Below are 23343 nucleotides of genomic sequence, written 5' to 3' on the forward strand. Positions count from 1 at the left end.
CGTACAAGATCATGGGAAGACAACTTTTTCCAACATTGGACAACGTGTTATCTTACCTTCTTCTTTTACTGGTGGTGCATGTTACATGCAGCAGAACTATTTGGATACTATGTCCCTTTGTAAATGGGTTGGATATCCAGATTTTTTTATAACTATAACATGCAATCCAAAATGGACTGAAATCAAAAGGTTTCTTAAAGACACAAATCTCAAACCTGAAGACATGCCAGCTATTCTTCGTAGGATATTTAAAATAAAGTTTGATGCAATGATTAAAATTTTGCGAGAGAAAAACTTATTCGGAAAAGTTCAAGGAGGTATGTTTGATTTTAAATTTTCAATTTTACCATCTTCATATTTATAGTATAAATACTATCATACCTAACAAAATTATTACATTTCATTTATTATTTTGTATTTATTATCTATTTACATTACTGACATTTTATATTTTTTTTTTATTTTACTTTCCTTAAATTTTTCTTATAGTTGTTTATACAACCGAGTTTCAAAAGCGTGGTCTGCCTCATAGTCATATATGTCTATTTTTGCACTCCGATGACAAACTCCGTACTATTGAACAAATTGATAAGTATATTTCGGCCGATATTCCAAACATTAACGAAGATCCTGATTTTTATTCACTTGTGAGCGAGTTCATGATGCATGGTCCTTGTGGTGCTGAAAATATGAAATGCCCATGTATGGTTGATAATAAGTGTTCAAAAAACTTTTCGAAAAAATTCTCCAATGAAACTTCAGTCGATGAAGACGGTTTTCCGATATATAGGAGACGAAATGATGGATCTTTTGTTGAAAAGTCTGGTGTCAAATTGGATAACAGACATGTTGTTGCGTATAACAAAGACCTTTTGAAAAGATATCAAGGACACATTAATGTCGAGTGGTGCAATCGAACAATGAAAGTGCTACTAATAGTCCAGTAGACGAAATCAAAGAGTATTATGATTGTAGATATATATCTGCATGTAAAGCATCATGGAAAAATTTTGGTTATGATATTCATTATAGGTATCCTACTGCGGTTAGGCTTCCTTTTCATCTTCTTGGTCAACACCAAGTTATTTATGATCCAGATGATGATATCGACAATATCCTTGACAAATCGTTTATTGCATCTTTAATGTTCACATCTTGGCTTGAGTGTAACAAGATCTATAAACAAGCCCGAAATCTTACTTATGTTGAATATCCTACAAAGTTTGTGTGGAAAACTAAATCACGAAAATGGAAACCAAGGGAAATAGGATTTTCAATTGGGAAAATTCATGTTGTTTCACCTAAACTTGGTGAAACATATTTCTTAAGAATTATTTTAAACAAGGTAAGAGTTCCAACATCTTTTGAAGATATTTGAACAGTAAATCGAGAAATATGTCCTACTTTTAGAGACACATGTTACGCTTTAGGGCTTCCAGACGATGACAGGGAGTATATTGAAGCTATTAAAGAAGCAAGTCATTCAGCTACTGGTTATTACCTATGGTCATTATTTTCAATGATGTTGATCTCTGATAGGAAGACCAATATTTGTTTGGGAAAATACATGGGAATACTTTTCAGACGGAATTCTTTACAATCAACGACGCCGGTTAAAGTCTCCTAGTATAATACTTAGCTTTTATTGCTTTAACCTTTTTTTATATAAACTATATATTTGTATTTTTTTTTCTAAGTTTATATTTACCATTGTACAGATTTATCCCTTACTGATCATCAATTGAAGAACTTGACTTTGTCTGACATTGTAACACCCATAAAATTTACGCCAAATTTAAACGTTTAATACTAACAAAAGAGTCATATAGTAATTGTTTTTACAAAACATTTCCAATTCATTTATCATCAGAGTGTCCCAAAATAGATCACGAGGATGAGGAGCGGTACGGTCACGCCTTCGCCTTCCCTCGCTCTCCTGAAGTACCTGAAACAATAAACTGAAAACTGTAAGCCCGAGGGCTTAGTGAGCTACCCCCAAAATACCAATACCACGTTGGCAGAATGTAACATCCCAAAATTTAAGACCAAAAATTTCTTTTTAATAAAACATTACTTTAAGCAAAGACATCATTCCAAAACATAATCTGAGTATAAGTTTCCAAAACACATGTTTATTATCAGAGTAAACATTCCCAGGCTGACAAATCTATGGTGTGTGCCATGCGATCACCCCGAGCTCCTCCCTCCGCTACCGGAAGTACCTGAAAACAAAACTGAAAACCGTAAGCACGAAGCTTAGTGAGTTCCCCACCTTACCACATACCATGCAAAACCACATACTGCACATACAAGGCCACGCCCGCTATCCTGGGCCTCGCCCCCTACCTCGGGCCTCGCCCGGTACAACGGCCCCGACGCTCCAGGCCCCGCCTGGCTTCGAGCCCCGCTCGGATACAGATCTATTTCACTTAGGCCTCGCCTATCACAGGGCCTCGCCCACTAACATATAATAACACATAAACATATCACATAACATCACATAAGCTAAACATATACTAACAGCTCTTGCTCTAAGGCCTCGCCTATCTCTGGGCCCCGCCCGTGTCCTGCTACTGATGAGTCATGGAACCTCGTCCATACTCCTGCTAATAGTGAGATACGGGCCCAGCCCATCCTCACTCCTTTCCTAACTCGGGCCTCGCCCCTGGACTGCTGCTACTGAGATGTGGAGCACCATCCACACTCTGCTATTGGTGAGATACGGGACCTCGCCCACCCTCACCTCCCTACCAGGCACATACAGGTATCACACAGACAACAATTATAATCTATCGCATAAACCATTCCTTGGGCACCCGCCCTTTATCATTGGACCTCGTCCGAATATCATACTAGCATACTGTGCCTAGGGCTAACCCCCGGGTCTTTTACTCATAACTATATGGGCCGACATTGTGGCCGTAGACCCATTCATACAAAGGGAAACTCACCTGCACTGGCTGAACTTGCTGATGATCCCACTAGCTGCTGCCTGACCACTCACTGAACTCTGGCTCTACTAGCTTCCCGAGCTTCAAATGCTCTGAAATGATCCCCAAACTTCGGATCCAAGGCCACTCCTTGATGCTTCAAAGATTCCCCCTTCTTCTCCTTCCTTAAAACCACCCAAAAATGGCTAAAAGCTTGAATGAACACAATGGAGGCTTAGGGTGCGGTGTTCTGGGTGTGAGAGACAGCAAAGGAGCCCTAGGAAGAAGAATGAGGCGATTAAATAGGCTCCAAGCCCCGGATTTAGGGTTTTCCTCGCACAGACCAGACTCGCCGAGTCGGCCACTTACTCCTCGACTCGGATCCCGCTCGGACTCGCCGAGTCCCCCTTAAATCTAGGGTTTCCTTTACTCTCTGTACTTTCAAGACTTTGGGTGTTACAACTCTCCCCCACTTAAACTAAACTTCATCCTCGAAGTTTGCTATGGCCCACCATCTGCGGTCTGCTTTCAATATCCCACCAATTATTCCAACACCCGCTGCCCACCTTCGATGGCCTTTAGCTAGGTCGTTCCGACTAACACTAATCCTTGCAGATAATAATCCTGGGTCTACCCTGACCCCGAACCTTCTGGAAGCACAACTTACTCAACCGATAATCCTTCTGGTACTTTCCAAGTACCGCAACTGAACCTATAGGGGTTCACCCCTTCTTTCCTCACGCAATTCCATTGCCTTCCCAAGGCGATGCTCCAAAAACAACTATCTCATCAGTCACTGCGAAGATCCTATCTTCACCAATCCCTTATTCCCGCTAAATCCAGTACGGGTCATTACCGCCAGTAACCACTGACGCTCCTATCTTGTCATAACTTGGTGTCGAGCACCCCTCGACTCAACTAACTGAATTCCACCATAGCCCGCCTTCCTGCACTACTACTGACTGGATACTCCGGTCATTCCTCATCTGCCTTCCGGATGAACTGAGACCACTCTGGTCCCTACCAACCTATCAATATCTGGATTACCGGCTCCCACCGGTAGCTAGTCCCAACACCATCACTAGTCGCTCTCAGCGACTTCCAAAGAAACCTCGACCACCTATAACTGCTCAATCAATTCTGCCATTCAGGCACTACAAACCTGGGATCCCCGATCCCCTAACTCGACACTAAGGTCCCTACCAGGTCCCACCTGTACTGCTAAACTCACGGGCCTCACCCACGGGTCTCACCCAACCATACTACTGAGCAACCTTGCTCCCAGGTCTCACCTACACTGCTAATATCATACGGGCCTCGCCCACGGGTCTCACCCGACTGAATCCTGGAGCGGCCTCTCCCAAGGTCTCACCTTTCTAGGGCTATATAGGCAAGCTCCCTATCAATCTCATCCACTACCCATTCCTGATCTCCATCTGATCACTAGGAAATAAGGGCCTCGCCCCAACTCCGCTAACGAAGCGACTAAGGAATGCTATGGCTTACCCATAGCCTTACATCACCATCCATTACTGACCGCTAGTGAATGCTACGGCTGCCCCGTAGTCTTACAACACTTCCACCACTGACTGCTAAAACGAAGGCACCCATGCGCCTTAAGCTCTCAAGATCCTCATTCTGACTCCCTCGAGTCCTACGGGCGATCCACAACCTAAATTCCCAAGCACACATTAACCATTACCAACGCATGCCTTAGCTGGTGGGGAGTCCCCAAACTCCCAACCCTGAATCCTCGAACCATCAAACGCTGAACTACTTCTCCATCACGGAGGTCACACATTCAATCTGGGTCTGCGTGCTCCTCCCCTGGCTTGCTCGAAGGATTCTCCCCCACTTCGATCCTGCTTACCCCTTGCTGCTCAAAACTCAAAAGAGACCTCGATCTTTGCTACCATTCCATAATCCATCTATTGAGGAACCCAAGCCAACCATAGCTAGGGATTTCACCAATCCATCTCTATCACTGAACCACTCCGAACTAACAAGACGCACCAAATCCCTTCCACGCATACTACATTTACTGCTTCCTTTGAAACCTTCTTCAATAAAGCACATCCCCTACTACCATACAAATATCCAAGGTATGCAGATGGCATATAACTCGATCACAATCAACCACTCAAAACAAAATACTCATACCAAAATGATGCGGAACCATAACAATATAATCATGCACAAATAAAAGAACTGAAAATGGAAATTGCATACCTGCAACGTCCGGCGATGCTCGCGTCTCCAAGGTCGTCATCTGAAAAGCCCTACTCCCTGCTGCAGGTGCCTCTACCCGGCCCGGACGGCCATCCGCGATCCTCAAGGTTGCAGGGGCCAGTGCCATCACCCGTCCTGCCGAAGACAAACTGGGGCACTGGGCCTTCTTGTGGCCCCACTGGTTGCAATGAAAACATATCAAGTCTGCTCCCTGCGCGGCGGTAACAGTACAATCCCTGCTGAAATGACCAGCCCGACCGCACTTGAAACAGCCAGACTCACCACCGCTACCACTCCTGCACGCGCCCCCGTGCGCCCTGCCACACTTTCCGCACCGACTGCGGCCCTGATGATCCCTCGATCTCGAATCTGATCCCTTGGTCCTTTTGCCCGAACCCGCAGCTACCTGAACCTCATCCGGCTTCCTCTTCCGGATTTGCTCCAAATCAATTTCCCTTTCTCTAGCCCGAGCAATCATATCTTCCAGCGTCTTACAAATGCATCTGCTCACGAACTCCCTGATGTCATCCCTCAACATCTCATGGTACCGAGCCTTCTTCATTTCCTCATCCGCGACATACTGCGGTACAAGAAGAGCCCTCTCCCTGAACTTGGTTGTGATATCCGGCACAGTCTCAGTAGTCTGCGTCAAATCCTGAAACTCTCGTGCCAGCTGCTGCACCTCAATCATTGGCGAAAACTCTTCCCTGAACCTGGCCGAGAAATCGCTCCAAGTCATCGCGTCCAACGCGGCATCATCCCCCAAAGCATGACCAATCTCCTCCCACCAATCCATCGCTCTGTCCTTCAGAAGACAGGAAGCGAGTCTGACCTTGTCCCCCTCGGGACACTTGCTCGAACGAAAAGCGTTGGCTACATCAGCCAACCATCTGTTGCTAGCAATGGGGTCCCTAGCCCCATGATAATCTGGTACCCCGTAGGCTCTGAACTCTCGAAATGTCAAGGTACGCGCTCCCATCAATGCCATCATCTCAACACGGAAGGCTCCCAGCCTCTCATCCAAATTCTCCAGTATACCCTCCATGACCGTGCCAAAGATCACAGGAGTCTGAGCTAGAATACTGCGCGTAACCTCAGCTGATATCAACTCTCTCATCCGCTCCTCGAGCTGCTCGGTCCCTGAACCCGAGCCTGATCCCTTTCCGGCGCCTGATCCGCCCGCTGGTCTCTCTCGCAATGTCACCATGCTGAAAATATACCACAACCACTATCATAATACTCATCACTGATGCGAGACCAAACATGCCCTACTAGGTTCCCGGTCTTGTCTCGGCCTTTCCCGAATCGAGTACGGATCCTCTGCTTTCAGTAGTACGGGCCCATACTACCTTCCACATCTATCCGTACTTTCCTCAGGAATTGCTTTGACTCCACCAGGTCCCTTATCCACTAATACTGCTCCCAACACTATCTCATCCTAGGCTTACCCTAGGGAAACCTCTGACTCAACTCAAACCAGTCCTCAGCTGCTGAAGGTCTCCTTGTGATGCCAATTAGCCATCACCTGGATACCATCACATGCAATGAGGCTCGGATAATCCTTCGAGTAAAAGTCTCGTCCCTACAACGGTTAGACTCAAATGAGAGCTACGCAATAGGGTCAAATCCAGCACTCTGAGATTATTCAACCCTGCTCATATGTGATGTGACGTATTCACCTAATGGCTAACTCCCATCACTCAGAGTCCCACAAAGCACAAAGCAAGCAGCATTCGGATAAAGGAAACATACTCAAGCAAAACTATTCTCATAACAAGAAACTGAACGAGCATGCAACACAAACTCACAACTTAGGCATAACCTAAACAGGCTATCCTACTATTGTCTATTCAGCACTACTATACAGCTCAAAAGCACAAATAACAGGCACATAAGGCATCATCCCTAGACCCTTAGTCCTATTCTAGCATGCTGTTCTATCAACCGATAATCATAACATAAACTTGTATGGGTATTTTGGGGTACTTACTTGAGCTCGGTCGATTGCATGCACCACACCTCTTTTCTCTTTTCAAAGTTCTTTTCTTTCTGAATTCTTTTTGCTTTTCTAAAACTGGTTTCTTTCTCAAAACTCTCTTTTTACAAAACTATCTTTCCATTTTGAAAACTTTTATACCAATTCCTCAGTTTGAGTTCAGACACACCCGAGAGCATGTCTAAATCCCTCAAACCAAGGCTCTGATACCAACTTGTAACATCCCAAAATTTAAGACCAAAAATTTCTTTTTAATAAAACATTACTTTAAGAAAAGACATCATTCCAAAACATAATCTGAGTATAAGTTTCCAAAACACATGTTTATTATCAGAGTAAACATTCCCAAGCTGACAAATCTACGGTGTGTGCCATGAGATCACCCCGAGCTCCTCCCTCCGCTACCGGAAGTACCTGAAAACAAAACTGAAAACCGTAAGCACGAAGCTTAGTGAGTTCCCCACCTTACCACATACCATGCAAAACCACATACTGCACATACTGGGCCACGCCCGCTATCCTGGGCCTCGCCCCCTACCTCGGGCCTCGCCCGATACAACGGCCCCGCCGCTCCAGGCCCCGCCTGGCTTCGAGCCCCGCTCGGATACAGATCTATTTCACTTAGGCCTCGCCTGTCACAAGGCCTCGCCCACTAACATATAATAACACATAAACATATCACATAACATCACATAAGCTAAACATATATTAACAGCTCTTGCTCTAAGGCCTCGCCTATCTCTGGGCCCTGCCCGTGTCCTGCTACTGATGAGTCATGGAACCTCGTCCATACTCCTGCTGATAGTGAGATACGGGCCCAGCCCATCCTCACTCCTTTCCTAACTTGGGCCTCGCTCCTGGACTGCTGCTACTGAGATGTGGAGCACCATCCACACTCTGCTATTGGTGAGATACGGGACCTCGCCCACCCTCACCTCCCTACCAGGCACATACAGGTATCACACAGACAACAAGTATAATCTATCGCATAAACCATTCCTTGGGCACCCGCCCTTTATCATTGGACCTCGTCCGAATATCATACTAGCATACTGTGCCTAGGGCTAACCCCCGGGTCTTCTACTCATAACTACATGGATCGGCATTGTGGTCGTAGACCCATTCATACAAAGGGAAACTCACCTGCACTGGCTGAACTTGCTGATGATCCCACTAGCTGCTGCCTGACCACTCACTGAACTCTGGCTCTACTAGCTTCCCGAGCTTCAAATGCTCTGAAATGATCCCCAAACTTCGGATCCAAGGCCACTCCTTGATGCTTCAAAGATTCCCCCTTCTTCTCCTTCCTTAAAACCACCCAAAAATGGCTAAAAGCTTGAATGAACACAATGGAGGCTTAGGGTGCGGCGTTCTGGGTGTGAGAGACAGCAAAGGAGCCCTAGGAAGAAGAATGAGGCGATTAAATAGGCTCCAAGCCCCGGATTTAGGGTTTTCCTCGCACAAACCAGACTCGCCGAGTCACCTTGGCCGACTCGCCGAGTTGGTCACTTACTCCTCGACTCGGATCCCGCTCGGACTCGCCAAGTTCCTCCTTGGACTCGCCGAGTCCCCCTTAAATCTAGGGTTTCCTTTACTCTCTGTACTTTCAAGACTTTGGGTGTTACACAGAAACCATAGCCATAACGATTAATCAAACAACACACATACTGGGCCATCATCTGGACTGGTCCGCCCTACTGGGCCTACAGTCTATTTGAATATATCCCAAGCCTTCGACATGACTGGTCCGCCGCGTGGGCCTACAATCTCCCCAGACCGCTCAGAGGGTGTGTTGGCCTTCAGCATAAAGCAGGACCGCCTCAACCCAACCGACAAGCAACTAACCATGTACTCATACTATCATATACTGATTATACACATAGCAATCATATATATCTATCCTGATTCCGATCTAATAGATCAGAATCATATGTAGCATACCATAACAACCGATCTAACCAATCTCTAGTATAACAACCATCCTAAACAGGATAATTTCTAACAAAGCAATAACATAACACCCTCCTAAACCAGGATGAATTCTAGCATGTCAATAACAAGCGACCATCCTAAATTAGAATGTAAATCATAAAGGGTCGGCCTTGGTGCCGTAGACCCTATCGATATAGTGAGGATATCTCACCTCGCAGATGTCGATTGGAAAGCAAACTCCAACTATCGGATCACTTGACACCGGCTCCACCACCTATAACCATAGCACAATATAGTCATAAGTTCTTACTCTTATTGGACACCCCATAACCTCTTAGAAATTCTTGATCAAGGTCAGAGTCCTTAGTCAAGGTCAACAGTCCATGTTGACCTCTACTCGTCGAGTGCATTCGGCCACTCGCCGAGTCCATGGAGCACATTCCAACTCGCCGAGTCATCGGAGTGACTCATCGAGTTCCTTCGAATCTCGGTTAATCCTTAAGGGCAACCCGTCGAGTTTCCTCCTTGCAACTCTACGGGTACACACGCGAGCCTATCCAAGGGAAAAACCATCCGACTCGCCGAGTTGTTCTTCAACTCGTCGAGTTTTATGGTGATCTTCATCGAACTCGCCGAGTTGTTCATCCAACTCGCCGAGTTCAACGACCATCTTCATGTGACTCGCCTAGTCACCCTTGCGACTCGCCGAGTCCATACAGTCCTCTTACCATACAGACTTGCTTTGAGCCATGCAACGGCTCCAAATCACATATCCAAGCTTCTAGGGCATACTTACCACGTAAAGTTGCAAACTTTACGTACATGCATGGTTATAAAGGCTCCAAATGTCTATTTTAAGTTCTTAATGGAGCTTCTAGTCCAAGAGGGACTTCAACCACACCCAATACAACTTTATGACTCTAGTACCCAAGGAGGGTCCAGATCTGAAGTTACAAATTCGGATCTAGCCTATAGCTCAACATCCCAACTTGAAAATCCATAAAAGCCCTAGAACTCAACAAGAGGAAAGAAAAGGAAGTAAGAATGGCACTTTGATACCTTCAAAAAGAGGCTAGTTGAGGTAAAATCTATTGGAATAGTGTCTAAGGCTGCAACTATATTAGGCAAGTATTTGACCCGATTGTGCATGGTCCTTTTGGGTTGCCTTCACCATAGCAACTTGACAGGATGATTTATTATGAGAGAATAAATATTATTAATATATATTATGAGAATAATATAAGGAATAACTATATTGTTATTTGATTAATATAAGTCATAAATTAATTAGAATTAATTTGGTGACTTAAAGAGATTAATTAAATAAGAGGGTATAAACTGTCAATTGTTTGATAGTTACACTTTGGGCTGTAAATCCTTTATGGATAGGGTTGGACGATTTCTAGGGCTTAGGATAAGCCACAAATCGTCCAAGGGCTTATCTTGGAAAGGATTTGGATTGCTTTGAGTAAAAGTTATCCAATTAGGGTTTAAGGGTGAAACCCTAGGAGCCTTACAAGTATAAATAGACCCTTGGGGCAAGGGAAATCGGCACCTATGCTAAAACAAAGAAACCCTGGCCGATTTCTATTCCCTCTCCTCTTTCTCAAATCATCCTCTTGCTAGTTGGTGTTTGTAAGCCACTAGAGGAGTGAAATTTGTGACTCTTAAGCTCCAAGAACAAGAAGATCAATCAAGTGTTTCAAGGTAAGCTTCTAACTCTGATTTTGTATTGTTCTTATACTCTATTAGCTATTAGAAGTCTTGGATCCAATGCATTTTTAATTAGAGAAACCTAGATCAAAGCATTAGGGTTTGTATGTGCACATAGGAATGTTCATATGGCCAAAACCCATCAGTGGTATCAGAGCCAAGATTGGTTTCTATTAAATTGATGCATGATTGTTTGTTTCTTGCTTGCAAAATTTGAATTTTGTGGTTCTGAGTCATGAACTCGGTGAGTCCCATGGTGGACTCGGCGAGTCCGAGCGTCAGGAAGGGCCAAAATCGTGATTTTTGATATTTATCTTATGGAAACTTGCCTTTATAATATTAGATTAACCCTAATCCGATTTTTTTGATATATATGACTATAATCTTGATCTAATTAAAGATATTTATCAATTAATAAAATATTTAATTTCCTTATGTGATAATTAATTAATTATTTTGATTAAATTGGTAAATTATTAAGCAAGAAATCATTAAATAAATCAAATATGGATAATTATGGAATTAATTGTTAATTAAGATGATTTGTTATTTGATCCTCCATGTTTTAAATGTTTAAAACTTGCCCTCAAGTTTTGAAATTTATGTTTTGTGATTAAAAGTTTAATTTAGACAATTTAAATTTCAAACCCTAGGATTTTACAAGTTTAAAATCCAACCCTATACTAATATAATATTACAAGATTAATATGTATATATATGTATAACTAAAATGTTGGTCTTACCATTAGTAGGCCTCATTCACGGAGCCGGTCTATGAGGTGGGTATAAGGTTGCAGCCTATAAAATGGCGCTTAATGGGTGTACACTCACACCCACCGCTTGCTTGATCGGTGGAGGGTCGTTAGCCGAACGGGTAGGATAGGGCAACCTCATCCTCTCATTAAAAGTATAATATGAAATACAAAGTAACTACATGTTTTTCAAAATTTCCCAATCTTAGTTACTTTAGGAAAAGTGAATTGATGCAATCCCATGAAATTACACTTTACACCCTTGCTAAGAAGTTAGTGGAGCGTGTGTGGTTTACCGGCACACTAATTGGTTCTAAGAAAAGGTGGCAAAGGGTGATTCATTGTTTATCATAGTCCGATGGAGCGTGTGTGGTTTACCGGCACATCGAATAGGTGATCGTTACAATGAAGGCATCATGTGAATTTGCATGGTAATTCACACCCGCTTTGTGATCCTCGGTATCCCAGTCACAAACAAGAGGGACATATTGAGATTTAAATATGTCATTGAAAAGTTTCAATGAATCTCATCTAAACCTAGGAATTCTCAAATACATTTAGAACTTAAAGTTATGTTTTGTGGTAGAGAATTAGTGAATCGTCATTCACTTACCTTCATATTATTTGCATGTTAGAGTACGGCATCCCTTTTCTAATATGTAAATATTGTTGTTGGATCATAGCCCTAATTTTCTTATTGGGTGATAATTAGGGATTCATATTCTAATATATCTTTTTCCTTTCTATTTGTAGATGTCGAACGCAAACAACGCTGCTGCTAGTTCATTCACATTGATGAGCCTTTGTCAAAAGGTCACTTTCGATGGGACGAACTTTAGCGAATGGATAAGATACATTCGCACTATTGCTCGCTAGGAGGACAAGGAGTATGTCCTCGATGAGAAGCTCGAGAAAATCAACCCTGAAATCGCTACTCCGGCTGAAATGACCGCTTTTGAAACTCACGAGCGTGATGCAACGAAGGTACATTGCATCATGATAGCCTCTATGAACTCCGAATTCCAAAAGTCTTATGAGGACATGTACCCGTACGAGATGCACCAAGACTTGTTAGAGAGATACCAACAAAACGTGAGACAATAGTGTAATGAGATTTTCACTAACATGATTTCCGCTAAAATGGGTCATGGAGAGTCTCTTACCGTGCACCTGCAAAAGATGCAAAGGTATGTCGACCGTCTTCACAAGTTGAATGTTGACTTTGGGGAAGACTTGGCGATCGACATGGTGCTTCACTCTTTGCCTCCAAGCTACAATCAATTTAGGATGACCTACCACATGAACAAAGAAGAGGTCACCCTAAGCAAGCTCCAAGGTCTCTTGAGGGTCGCTGAGAGCAACTTCAAGGACAAGTCTGTTGCACCAACTCCCAATCCACCCGCTGCTCCTGTTTTGGCTATTGGACAAGGAAGGGGAAAGAAGAAGAAGGCTTCGTCTAACAACCATCGCAAGGTTAAGTCCCGAGATGGTGCCTCTTCTAGTGGGACCAAATTTGATCCTGCTAAACCCTGCCCTAACCCAAAGGAGGCAGAGTGCCACCACTGCCACAAGATAGGACATTAGAAGAGAAGCTGCCCAGAGTACCTGCAAGCCATCAAGGAAGGAAAGATCAAGCCGTCTTTCGCAGGTATATACACAATTAAATCTAACGATTCATCTCATACTATTTCTTGGGTTCTTGATGCCGGTTGTGGTTACCACATCTGTTCTAATGTGCAGGGACTAAGAAGAAATAGGGATGTGGAGCATGGAAGAATAAATCTAATCATGGGGAATAGAAGATCTTCGCATGTGACCAAGATTGGAGTGTATTCTTTAGTGCTTAGGAATGGTTTATCATTAGATTTGAACAATTGTTGCTATTCGCCAGAAATGGCTAGAAACATCATTTCATTTCATGGTTTGTTTAGACAAGGTTTTAGATTTTCTTTTAATAATGAGAATGGTTCTATTTTGGCTTATCTAAATGGTGTCTTTTATTTTGAAGCTATACCATGTAATGGAATTTATGAAACCGTTATGATTGTAGATAACTTAGTAAATGATGTTTTATGCATGGATTCTTCCAATAGTATGGATAGAGCATCCTTGTGGCATTGTCGTCTTGGACATGTCAACAAGAAACGCATAGCCCAACTCCAAAAGGATGGAGTTTTGGAGTCATTCGACCTTAGGGAAGATGACACATGCGAATCTTGTTTACTTGGAAAGATGACTAAGTCACCCTTCACAAGTACGTGTGAAAGGGGTGAGGGTCTATTGGACCTAATACATACCGATGTAGGTGGACCATTTAGATCAACCACAAAGGATGGCGTTAGTGAAGTCCTTGTAGGTGCATTCCCGAGGGTGTCCATGGCTTTCGCCGTGGTTCGAGGGTGGTGCACCTGTTCCTGATCCGCTAGGGGCAGGAGCGTTGATTGCTGACACAGCAGCTGCAACTGCTGCTGTGAAAGCTGCCTGGAACATGTTGGCATCGAAAGGGTTGGGTGGTTGAAGAGGTACAGGTGGTGGTGGAGGTGGTGGTATTGGTGCTGCGTTGTTTGGGTTCCTCCTTGGATTCCTGCGTGGCGGCATCTTTAACTATACGTTTAAAAGATGACGACATGGATAAGAATAAATGATTAATGAATATGTCTCATGGACTAATCCCCATAGTCCAACAACACATGGGATAACTACAATAGACGACTGACTAAGGTACTTATAGTAAGACCAAATACCCATATGGTATTTCTTTATAGTTGTGTTAGTAAGTTTTTAGACTTGCTGCCATATCACAACCATTTCTCGGGCATATTCTAATCACTCCTCGGACCAGCATAGTTGATCAGGCTATGCCATTCCCAAGACTGACCATATATCCCCAGGCTTACTTGTGATATTCAACAATCGTAATACTTTTGTTCTTGTCGTTGTGACACTAATTTTAGTATGAATGCAGGCACGTATAATTTGTTAAATATTTTATTATTTAAAAGTATAAACTCTTAGACAGAGTGTTTTAATCTCATGTATTTATAGTTAGTATATCTTTTATGGGTTGATATACTTAATTCACTATAAACAATGCTCTGATACCAATATGTCACACCCCAAAACCACGAATGGCGGAAACGTTCAGGGGTGGAGGACGTCATGTACAGTATCACAACAGTGTAATATAATAAGCAAGCAACAACATCATCCATTGCATTATAAGTAAAGTTTAATACATGTGTGTTCTTTCATTGTAATAAGACACCAAAAATATACAATCAAAATAAAAGACGAAACTTGTCTGCTCCATCTTCTCAAAACCTGGCCTCCGTACCTGTCTACTGATGACTTGAGAATACAAGTTATTTTGAAAGCGAGTATCAACTTTAAAGCTGGTGAATTCATAAGTATAATAGTGTCATTGCTTTGTTTGTGAAAATCTGTTATGAAGGCCATGTAAACCTTTAAATGAAAATGTTGAGGTAAGTATGAAATCCCTAGAAAAAACCCTTAATTTCTATAAGTATGAAATGTAGTCTTCTATAAAGACTCGAATGTTCTGTACGTATAAAGTGTAGTCTTCTACCAAGACCCGAATGTTTTGTAAGTATGAAGTGTAGTCTTCTACTAAGACCCGAATGTTCTGTTTGTAAAATGATAGTTTTTCCTTTGTATTGACTAGTACTAAAAGTGCTTAGTCTAACTCATCGTTTATGTGAATGTATCACAAAATAAAGTAAACAGGAAAAGGTACTACTGTAAGTGTTGTCACTGGGTACTAGGACCAACACAGCATCGCATTAAGCGAAATGTATAACCTAATGAACATCCGAAGATTGTTCAATTGTCCTCTGTAGCAGCAGCAGGTGGGTGGAAGGGTTAGTCCCAAATCGATCTTCCTAATATAAGTAGTAACCTTAGACCTCCGAAGATGGTCATTGACCACTGGTGCTAATCAGTGGGGTTCGAAATGGTAAGTCCCGTCTAGCTATCCCATCGAACCGGGATAGGAAAGACAATTTACACAGTAAGTACTAATAAATCATCCTCGTAGTCCTAAGTACAAGTATCCAGGTAAGTGAATACAGGATAATGCACCTATGTAAAAGTGTTCATGTATGGTATTCATGTATGTGTGTTCATGTAACAAGTAAGTATATGTAAACATATTCATGTATCAGGTAAACCTCTGTAGGTATTCATGTATCAGGTAATGTACTAGTATAGACTCATGAATGAACTGACTCTTGTGTGATTCCTTGTAATAGAAGTAATGTTTGATATCTCCAAATTATCCCTATGATAATTTACTGTAATATAACTGATTGATCATGTAGGTTTATACACTCTTACTACTCATGGGTGTGGGAAACTAAATGAAAGATGTAAACTATAAAATCAATACATATATAATAATATAAGTGTATATGCATAGTTTAGTTCAAGAATGTAAAATGGTTTTGTAAAACATCTTATGGGTTTTGAACAATAATTAACGATGACTTGATGTCATTTTAATAAGCATTTCAAAGGTAAAACATTTGGTAACAATGTGCTCTTAAGATGTAAAACCATTTCATGCATCACATTTTGTAGCATGTGAAATCCGTTAAATGACAAACATAGTTATAAAATACATATCAATGATTCAATAACATGTTTGTTTCTACTTGTATTCCCCCCCCCCCATTAAAGCATTTAAAATCATTTAAAATATTGATTAGGGGTATGAACTCACTTGAAAGTTTGAAGATAGCGAGATGGAAAACCGGGCAGAGTTTCGTCTCGGGAAACGGATTTTTCTCGGGATTCTCGGGAATCTCGGGAGTAAAATCGACCTTCGGGACTTGAGCAAAAAGACCAGGGCTTCGGGTTTGAACGGGCACGAAAATCGAGGCAAGATCGTGAGAGAAAGGAGAGAAATGGGGTATTTTTCTGGAACCCTCGCATTTCTATTTATAGGGGTTTGAGAAGCCTCGGTACGCGGGGCGTACGCTCGTACGCAGCGTGTACACGTACGTCATGCATGAGCGAGTCCTCGACTGGCTCGGCTTCGGATGGGACGGGTCGGATGGGGCGGGTCGGTAGCTTCGCATAGGGGCGACGTGGACGGACCGAGACCAAGGCCTTCGGGTACGTGGGGCGTACGGGGTTGCGCAGCGCGTAACTCGGATGAGGATGCTGACTCCTTCTTCGGATATTACCGGATTTTTGATATAAATATATATATATATATATATATATATATATATATATATATATATATATATATATATATATATATATATATATATATAAATTATTTAATAAACCTCAAAAAATCATATCTCCTTCATATGAACTCCGTTTTCGATGGTCTTTATATCCACGCGTAGGTGAGACTACGCTCTACAACTTTCGTTTAGACTCCGTTGGCAAATTCCGAAATTATTTTTATTATTTAATTATAAAATGACGTGATTAAGGAATTTCTTTAAAAATTCATAACTTCTTTATCTGACGTCGGTTTTTGCCAAACTTTTTACCGCTGGAATACCATTGTCGAGACCTTCGATTCTCGTTTAGGTCATTATGGCCAAAAGTCGCTCGATCTCCGATTCGAGTTTTTAGTTGTCTGTTGCTAAGCCGAACTTGTAAAAATCTTAAATTCAATATACGAAGTCGGATTTGGGCGTTCTTTTTACGTACGATCATGGTTTAATGACATTTAAACATAGAGGGAATTTAAATAGAACTTTTTGGACATTTTATTATCAAAGTTAATTTTATTAATTCAAAAGTGGTTACAATACTTGACTTTTTAGGTCATTACAAAGATTTGAAATATTGGGTTGTCACAAAGGGCTTTACTCAAACTCCCGGAGTTGACTATGATGAGACCTTCTCACCAGTTACGAAGATAAAGTCTATAAGAGTGATGTTAGTTGTTGCCGCATTTCATGATTATGAGATTTGGCAAATGGATGTCAAGACCGCTTTCCTTAATGAGAAGTTGGCTGAGGATGTTTACATGGCTCAGCCAGAGGGGTTTGTGGATCCGAAGCATCCGAATAGAGTGTGTAAGCTTGAGAAGTCCATTTATAGACTTAAGCAAGCATCTCGCAGATGGAATCTTTGTTTCGATGAGAAAGTCAAAGAGTTTGGATTTGTACGAAGCGAAGATGAATCGTGTGTATATGTCAAAGCCAGTGGGAGTATAGTAAGCTTCCTCGTTCTATATGTCGATGACATATTACTCATAGGAAACGACGTCCCGACTCTGCAGGAGGTTAAGTCCTGGCTCGGGAAGTGCTTCGCTATGAAGGACCTCGAAGAGGCTTCTTATATTTTGGGAATAAGGATAGTAAGAGAGATAAGTAAGAGACTAATAGGACTTAGTCAGAACACTTACTTAGATAAGGTACTAAAACGTTTTAGTATGGAAAACTTGAAGAAGGGGGAATTACCGGTACAAAGTAATGCCAAGTTGAGTAAGACTTAAAGTCCGAGTACCGAAGCTGAAATAGCAGAGATGAGCCGAGTACCATACGCTTCCGCATTTGGCTCAATCATGTATGCTATGACTTGTACTCGCCCTGATGTAGCCTTTGCTTTGAGCATGGTTAGCAGATATCAAGGGAACCCTGGCAGAGCCCATTGGATTGCGGTTAAGAATATCCTTAAGTACCTTCGGAGGACGAAGGAATGGTTCTTAGTCCTCGGAGGGAGTGATGACTTGAAGGTGCGAGGGTATAGTGACGCTAGCTTTCAGACCGACAGGGACAACTACCGTTCACATTAGGGCTGGGTCTTTACCCTAAATGGAGGAGCAGTAACTTAGAAAAGTTCCAAGCAGGAAACCGTAGCTGATTCAATGTGCGAATCAGAGTACATTGCAGCGAGCGAAGCGTCGAAGGAGACAATATGGTTGAAGAACTTCATCGGTGATCTTGGAGTTGTACCTGCCATAAAGGAGCCCATGGAAATTTTTCTGTGATAATGAAGGAGCGGTTGCCTTGACCAAGGAACCAAGGGATCATGGTAGATGTCGACATATCGACAAAAAATATCACTTCATTAGACATCGTGTAGAAGAAGGACAACTCGTAGTGAAGAGGATATCATCGGAAGATAACCCAACAGATCCGCTTACGAAGGGACTGAGTAGGGTTAAGCACTTGCAGCATGCTAGGAGTATTGGGCTGAAGGATGATATTAGATTAGATTAGATAGTAGTAGAAACGTGTAATAGATAAATATAATTAACATTTGATGATTAAATAAAAGAGTATTATTTATGAGTAATGTTACTGTCTTATGTTAATTGTTTAACTATTGTTTCATTTTGCATGTTTTGACTTCCAGAATAATTGAGTTTATTAAGAATAATCGAATTATTCAAATTGTCCACAATCGTTCATATGTTGGAAGTAGATATGAATGAAGATTGTCATGAATCGGTGTGTAGATTGTCTAAATGGTTTTAGACATAACAAAGGGTTGCTGCAACATTCATGGGTGCTTATGAACTAGTTTTGAGCATTGGAACAAACCCGCGCTTGCTGGAATCACCTTATGGAATATGATATAAAAGGGTGATCGCAAGACGATAATATCATATAGTCTTAAAACCTAGATATATGGTTTGTTATTTGTTAATTAGTTGTACATTGATAATGCGAAAACGCATTAGTAACTCGGTGTCATAAAACGCATTGTTGTGTATAGTTGATTAATGAATAAGTAAATGCATATAAGTCGAAGTTTATCTGTAACTTTTATCCCAAGAGGGTAAAAGCGATATCTCGGCCGCTCGATGATTTGATTTGACTTATGTGTTGGGCCCGGTTAGAACTGAATTGATGTGTTCGATTAAGTTCTATGTCAAATGAATCGGAGATCGATAAACCAAAATGCTAGACAAATTATTCCATAGAATTGTCAGCATGATATCTAACAGAGGACTATACGATCCCTTATCTAAAGGACAAGATTGATTAGATCAGAGTTTGACAAGCGTCTTTGAGAGCTACGATTGCAAATCGAATTGTACTTGTGCATATAGTTACTAGACTTATCCAAGTGGGAGACTGTTGGAATAGTGTCTAAGGCTGCAACTATATTAGGCAAGCATTTGACCCGATTGTGCATGGTCCTTTTGGGTTGCCTTCACCATAGCAACTTGACAGGATGATTTATTATGAGAGAATAAATATTATTAATATATATTATGAGAATAATATAAGGAATAATAATATTGTTATTTGATTAATATAAGTCATAAATTAATTAGAATTAATTTGGTGACTTAAAGAGATTAATTAAATAAGAGGGTATAAACTGTCAATTGTTTGATAGTTACACTTTGGGCTGTAAATCCTTTATGGATAGGGTTGGACGATTTCTAGGGCTTAGGATAAACCACAAATCGTCCAAGGGCTTATCTTGGAAAGGATTTGGATTGCTTTGAGTAAAAGTTATCCAATTAGGGTTTAAGGGTGAAACCCTAGGAGCCTTACAAGTATAAATAGACCCTTGGGGCAAGGGAAATCGGCATCTCTGCTAAAGCAAAGAAACCCTGGCCGATTTCTATTCCCTCTCCTCTTTCTCAAATCATCCTCTTGCTAGTTGGTGTTTGTAAGCCATTAGAGGAGTGACATTTATGACTCTTAAGCTCCAAGAACAAGAAGATCAATCAAGTGTTTCAATGTAAGCTTCTAACTCTGATTTTGTATTGTTCTTATACTCTATTAGCTATTAGAAGTATTGGATCCAATGCATGTTTAATTAGAGAAACCTAGATCAAAGCATTAGGGTTTGTATGTGCACATAGGAATGTTCATATGGCCAAAACCCATCAAAATCCGATTCCCCTTCCCTTCTTGCTTCGATTTCCTTTGCACTCTTTGCTCCCTTCCTCCAAAATCCTCTCTTCCAAGCTTCAAACTCACACCAAGGCACACACACACGAATTAGGGTTGATAAGGGCTCTCAAAGATTGTAAGGAAACCCAAAGGAGGCTGAGGCTCTTTTAAATAGGGGTGCAAACCCCGGGATTTAGGGTTTCATCTGCCAGCTCCTACTCGCCGAGTCCCAAAAGTGGACTTGCCGAGTAGGTCACTAAACACGCGTTCTCACCCCGCTGCTACTCGACGAGTAGGTTGACTAACTTGTCGAGTAGAGCTTTATCCAGAAATTCTTAATAAATAAATACCTGAGGATCGGGGCGTTACAGAGATTGAATCATTTCTACTTCGTAACAATTCCACCCTCAATAACTTCACATGCATGCCTTACCCAGATTTTGATTGTGTATCTTCTTCCAATAATCGTTTGATTGCTGAGGAGTTATCTTACGACATCACAAGTCTTCAAAACGAATTTCAGACACTGATTGATTCATTAACAAATGAACAACGAGGTGTTTTTGAGGATGTCATGGAAGCAATTGGAGATAATAAAGGAGGTGTGTTTTTTGTTTATGGTTATGGTGGAATAGGCTAAACCTTTCTTTGGAAGACTTTTGCAACAACTATCAGATCTAAAGGACAAATTGTTTTGACTGTTGCTTCAAGTGGTATTGCTTCTTTGTTACTAACCGGAGGTAGAACAACACACTCTCGCTTTGGTATTCCATTGAATCTTACTGAAAATTCTATTTGCTCTATAAATCGAGACAGTGATGCTTCCAAATTACTAAAACAAACATCGCTGATTATTTGGAATGAAGTGTCGATGGTTCATAAGCATGCATTTGAAGCATTGGATCACACTTTAAGGGATGTTTTAAGTTTTGGTAATGTTAGCAACTCACATATCACATTTGGAGGTAAAGTAATCGTATTTGGAGGTGATTTTAGACAAATTCTACCAGTTGTTCCTAATGGTAGCAGACAAGAAACTGTCAACGTGTCGTTAAGTTCTTCATATATATGGACAAATTGCAAAGTTTTAAAATTAACGAAGAAAATGAGGTTGACTGTTGAAAAAGATCCGTCTGAAATACAACAAACAAGGTTATTTGTAAATTGGCTCTTGGATACAGGAGAGGGAAATGTCGGTGGTTCTAATGATGGTGATGCAGTTATTCGTATTCCTGAAGATATTCTTATTACTCATTCTTTTGATCCTATAGGTTCATTAATTGAGTATGTATATCCATCATTTCTTGACAACTTGAACGATCCCAAATATTTTGAAGAAAGATCAATACTTACACTGAAACATGAAGTTGTTCAAGAAATAAATGATAGTCTACTTTCATTGTTTCCTGGAGAAGAAAAAGAATACCTCAGTTCAGATAGCGTCTGCCAGACAGAGTTTATTTCACAATCAGTTTGATGAGAGTTTATATTCGCCAGATGTTCTAAATGGACTTAAAATCTCCGGTTTGCCAAACCATAAGTTGATTTTAAAGGTCGGTGTTCCGGTTATGTTACTAAGAAATATCGATCAGAAAAATGGGTTATGTGATGGTACTAGACTTCAGGTCGTATCATTGGGTAATCGCGTCATAGAAACAGTGGTCTTAACTGGAAGTAACATTGGGCATCCAGTTTTTATTTCAAGGTTGTCTTCAACACCTTCAGACAACAAAATTCCATATAAGTTCAAAAGGATACAATTTCCCCTAGCGGTTTGTTTTACTATGACCATAAATAAAAGTCAGGGCCAATCGTTAAAAGGGGTTGGGTTGTTTTTGCGAGAACCGATTTTCTCACATGGACAATTATACGTTGCTTTATCTAGAGTAAAAAACAGAAAAAGATTGAAGTTATTGATTTTAGATAAAGATGGTAATTTGACTAATAAAACTTCCAATGTTGTGTTCAAGGAAGTATTTCAAAATATACGTTGAAGATTTATGCTTATTTTTTTTAAATCAAATAAAATTGTACTCACTTACCATCCACAATCAAATGCTTTTTTACATTTATTAATTTTTTTGGTCTATATAAAAATTTTAACTTACCTCCCGTGGTTTCCACGGGTTATAACCTAGTATAATCATCTACAACTAGATCATGTGTACCTCTTCATAACACACCATTAAAGTCCTTAATTTTTAAGATTATCAGATTCATAATGAGTGATGCAGTGTGATATGTATGAGCAAGATGAGAAAATCAGATGCAGAGTCATTCATAAAAAGAGGAAATCAGATGCAAGTCTTCGAAATACTTACAAATGTAGACAAAAGAAGTTCAATAATCTAATCTAATCAAATATGAACCGGTAGAATGAACGTAAATGAAGATTACAACTCAAAAATCGAACTTGTATGAGGCATAAATCGAAGATTATAGCTCGAAAATCGAACTTGTGCGAGGCTAAAATTAAACCTATGACTGAAGCCAAAAATCTTACATGTGATGGATTGCAGCCGCTAGAGGTGGATTCGCAGATGGAGTTGCCAGTTGGAGTGGAGTTGCCGGCAGGAATTGTCGGCCATAGTGGTTGCAGGTTTGGTAGGAGATGTCACAATATATATTTCTTTTGTATTATATTGTTAAATAACTCTATTTGGTAAATAAGTTTAAAAGTATATCCATTGGATAAATAAGTTTTTCAAAAACACCATTCTCATTAAAACCTCGTGTTGGATTGCAACAATTAATATACTTTATAATATAATATAAGATTAATGATTTATTTATTAATAACTAATTTGTACAAAAAAACTTTGCATCTTATATCTCTTAAAATTCAAAATATGACTAACATGCTTTATAATATAATATAAAATTTGCAAAAATACCTTAATTATATTTTTGATCTTTATAATTTATAATTTGGTTAATTATATTTTTAT

At 40.8% G+C, this 23343-nt stretch overlaps 1 protein-coding gene across 1 annotated transcript; it reads left to right on the forward strand.

Annotated features, from left to right (window-relative positions):
* Positions 1-20819: 20819 nt before the first annotated feature.
* On the forward strand, positions 20820-21872 carry LOC111918985 (uncharacterized). Its single transcript, XM_023914596.1, has 2 exons — positions 20820-20997; positions 21079-21872. Exons 1-2 carry the CDS (start codon positions 20820-20822, stop codon positions 21870-21872), a joined length of 972 nt encoding a protein of 323 aa, XP_023770364.1.
* Positions 21873-23343: the final 1471 nt, after the last annotated feature.

The sequence above is a fragment of the Lactuca sativa genome, chromosome 4 (genome assembly GCF_002870075.4).
Source record: "Lactuca sativa cultivar Salinas chromosome 4, Lsat_Salinas_v11, whole genome shotgun sequence".
Lineage (NCBI taxonomy): Eukaryota > Viridiplantae > Streptophyta > Magnoliopsida > Asterales > Asteraceae > Lactuca > Lactuca sativa.

Coding starts and splice junctions, on each gene's coding strand:
- LOC111918985 (XM_023914596.1), top strand. CDS start 20,820: ATGCCTTACCCAGATTTTGATTGTGTATCTTCTTCCAATAATCGTTTG. Junction 20,998..21,078: donor AATTGGAGATAATAAAGGAG/GTGTGTTTTTTG, acceptor TCAGATCTAAAG/GACAAATTGTTTTGACTGTT.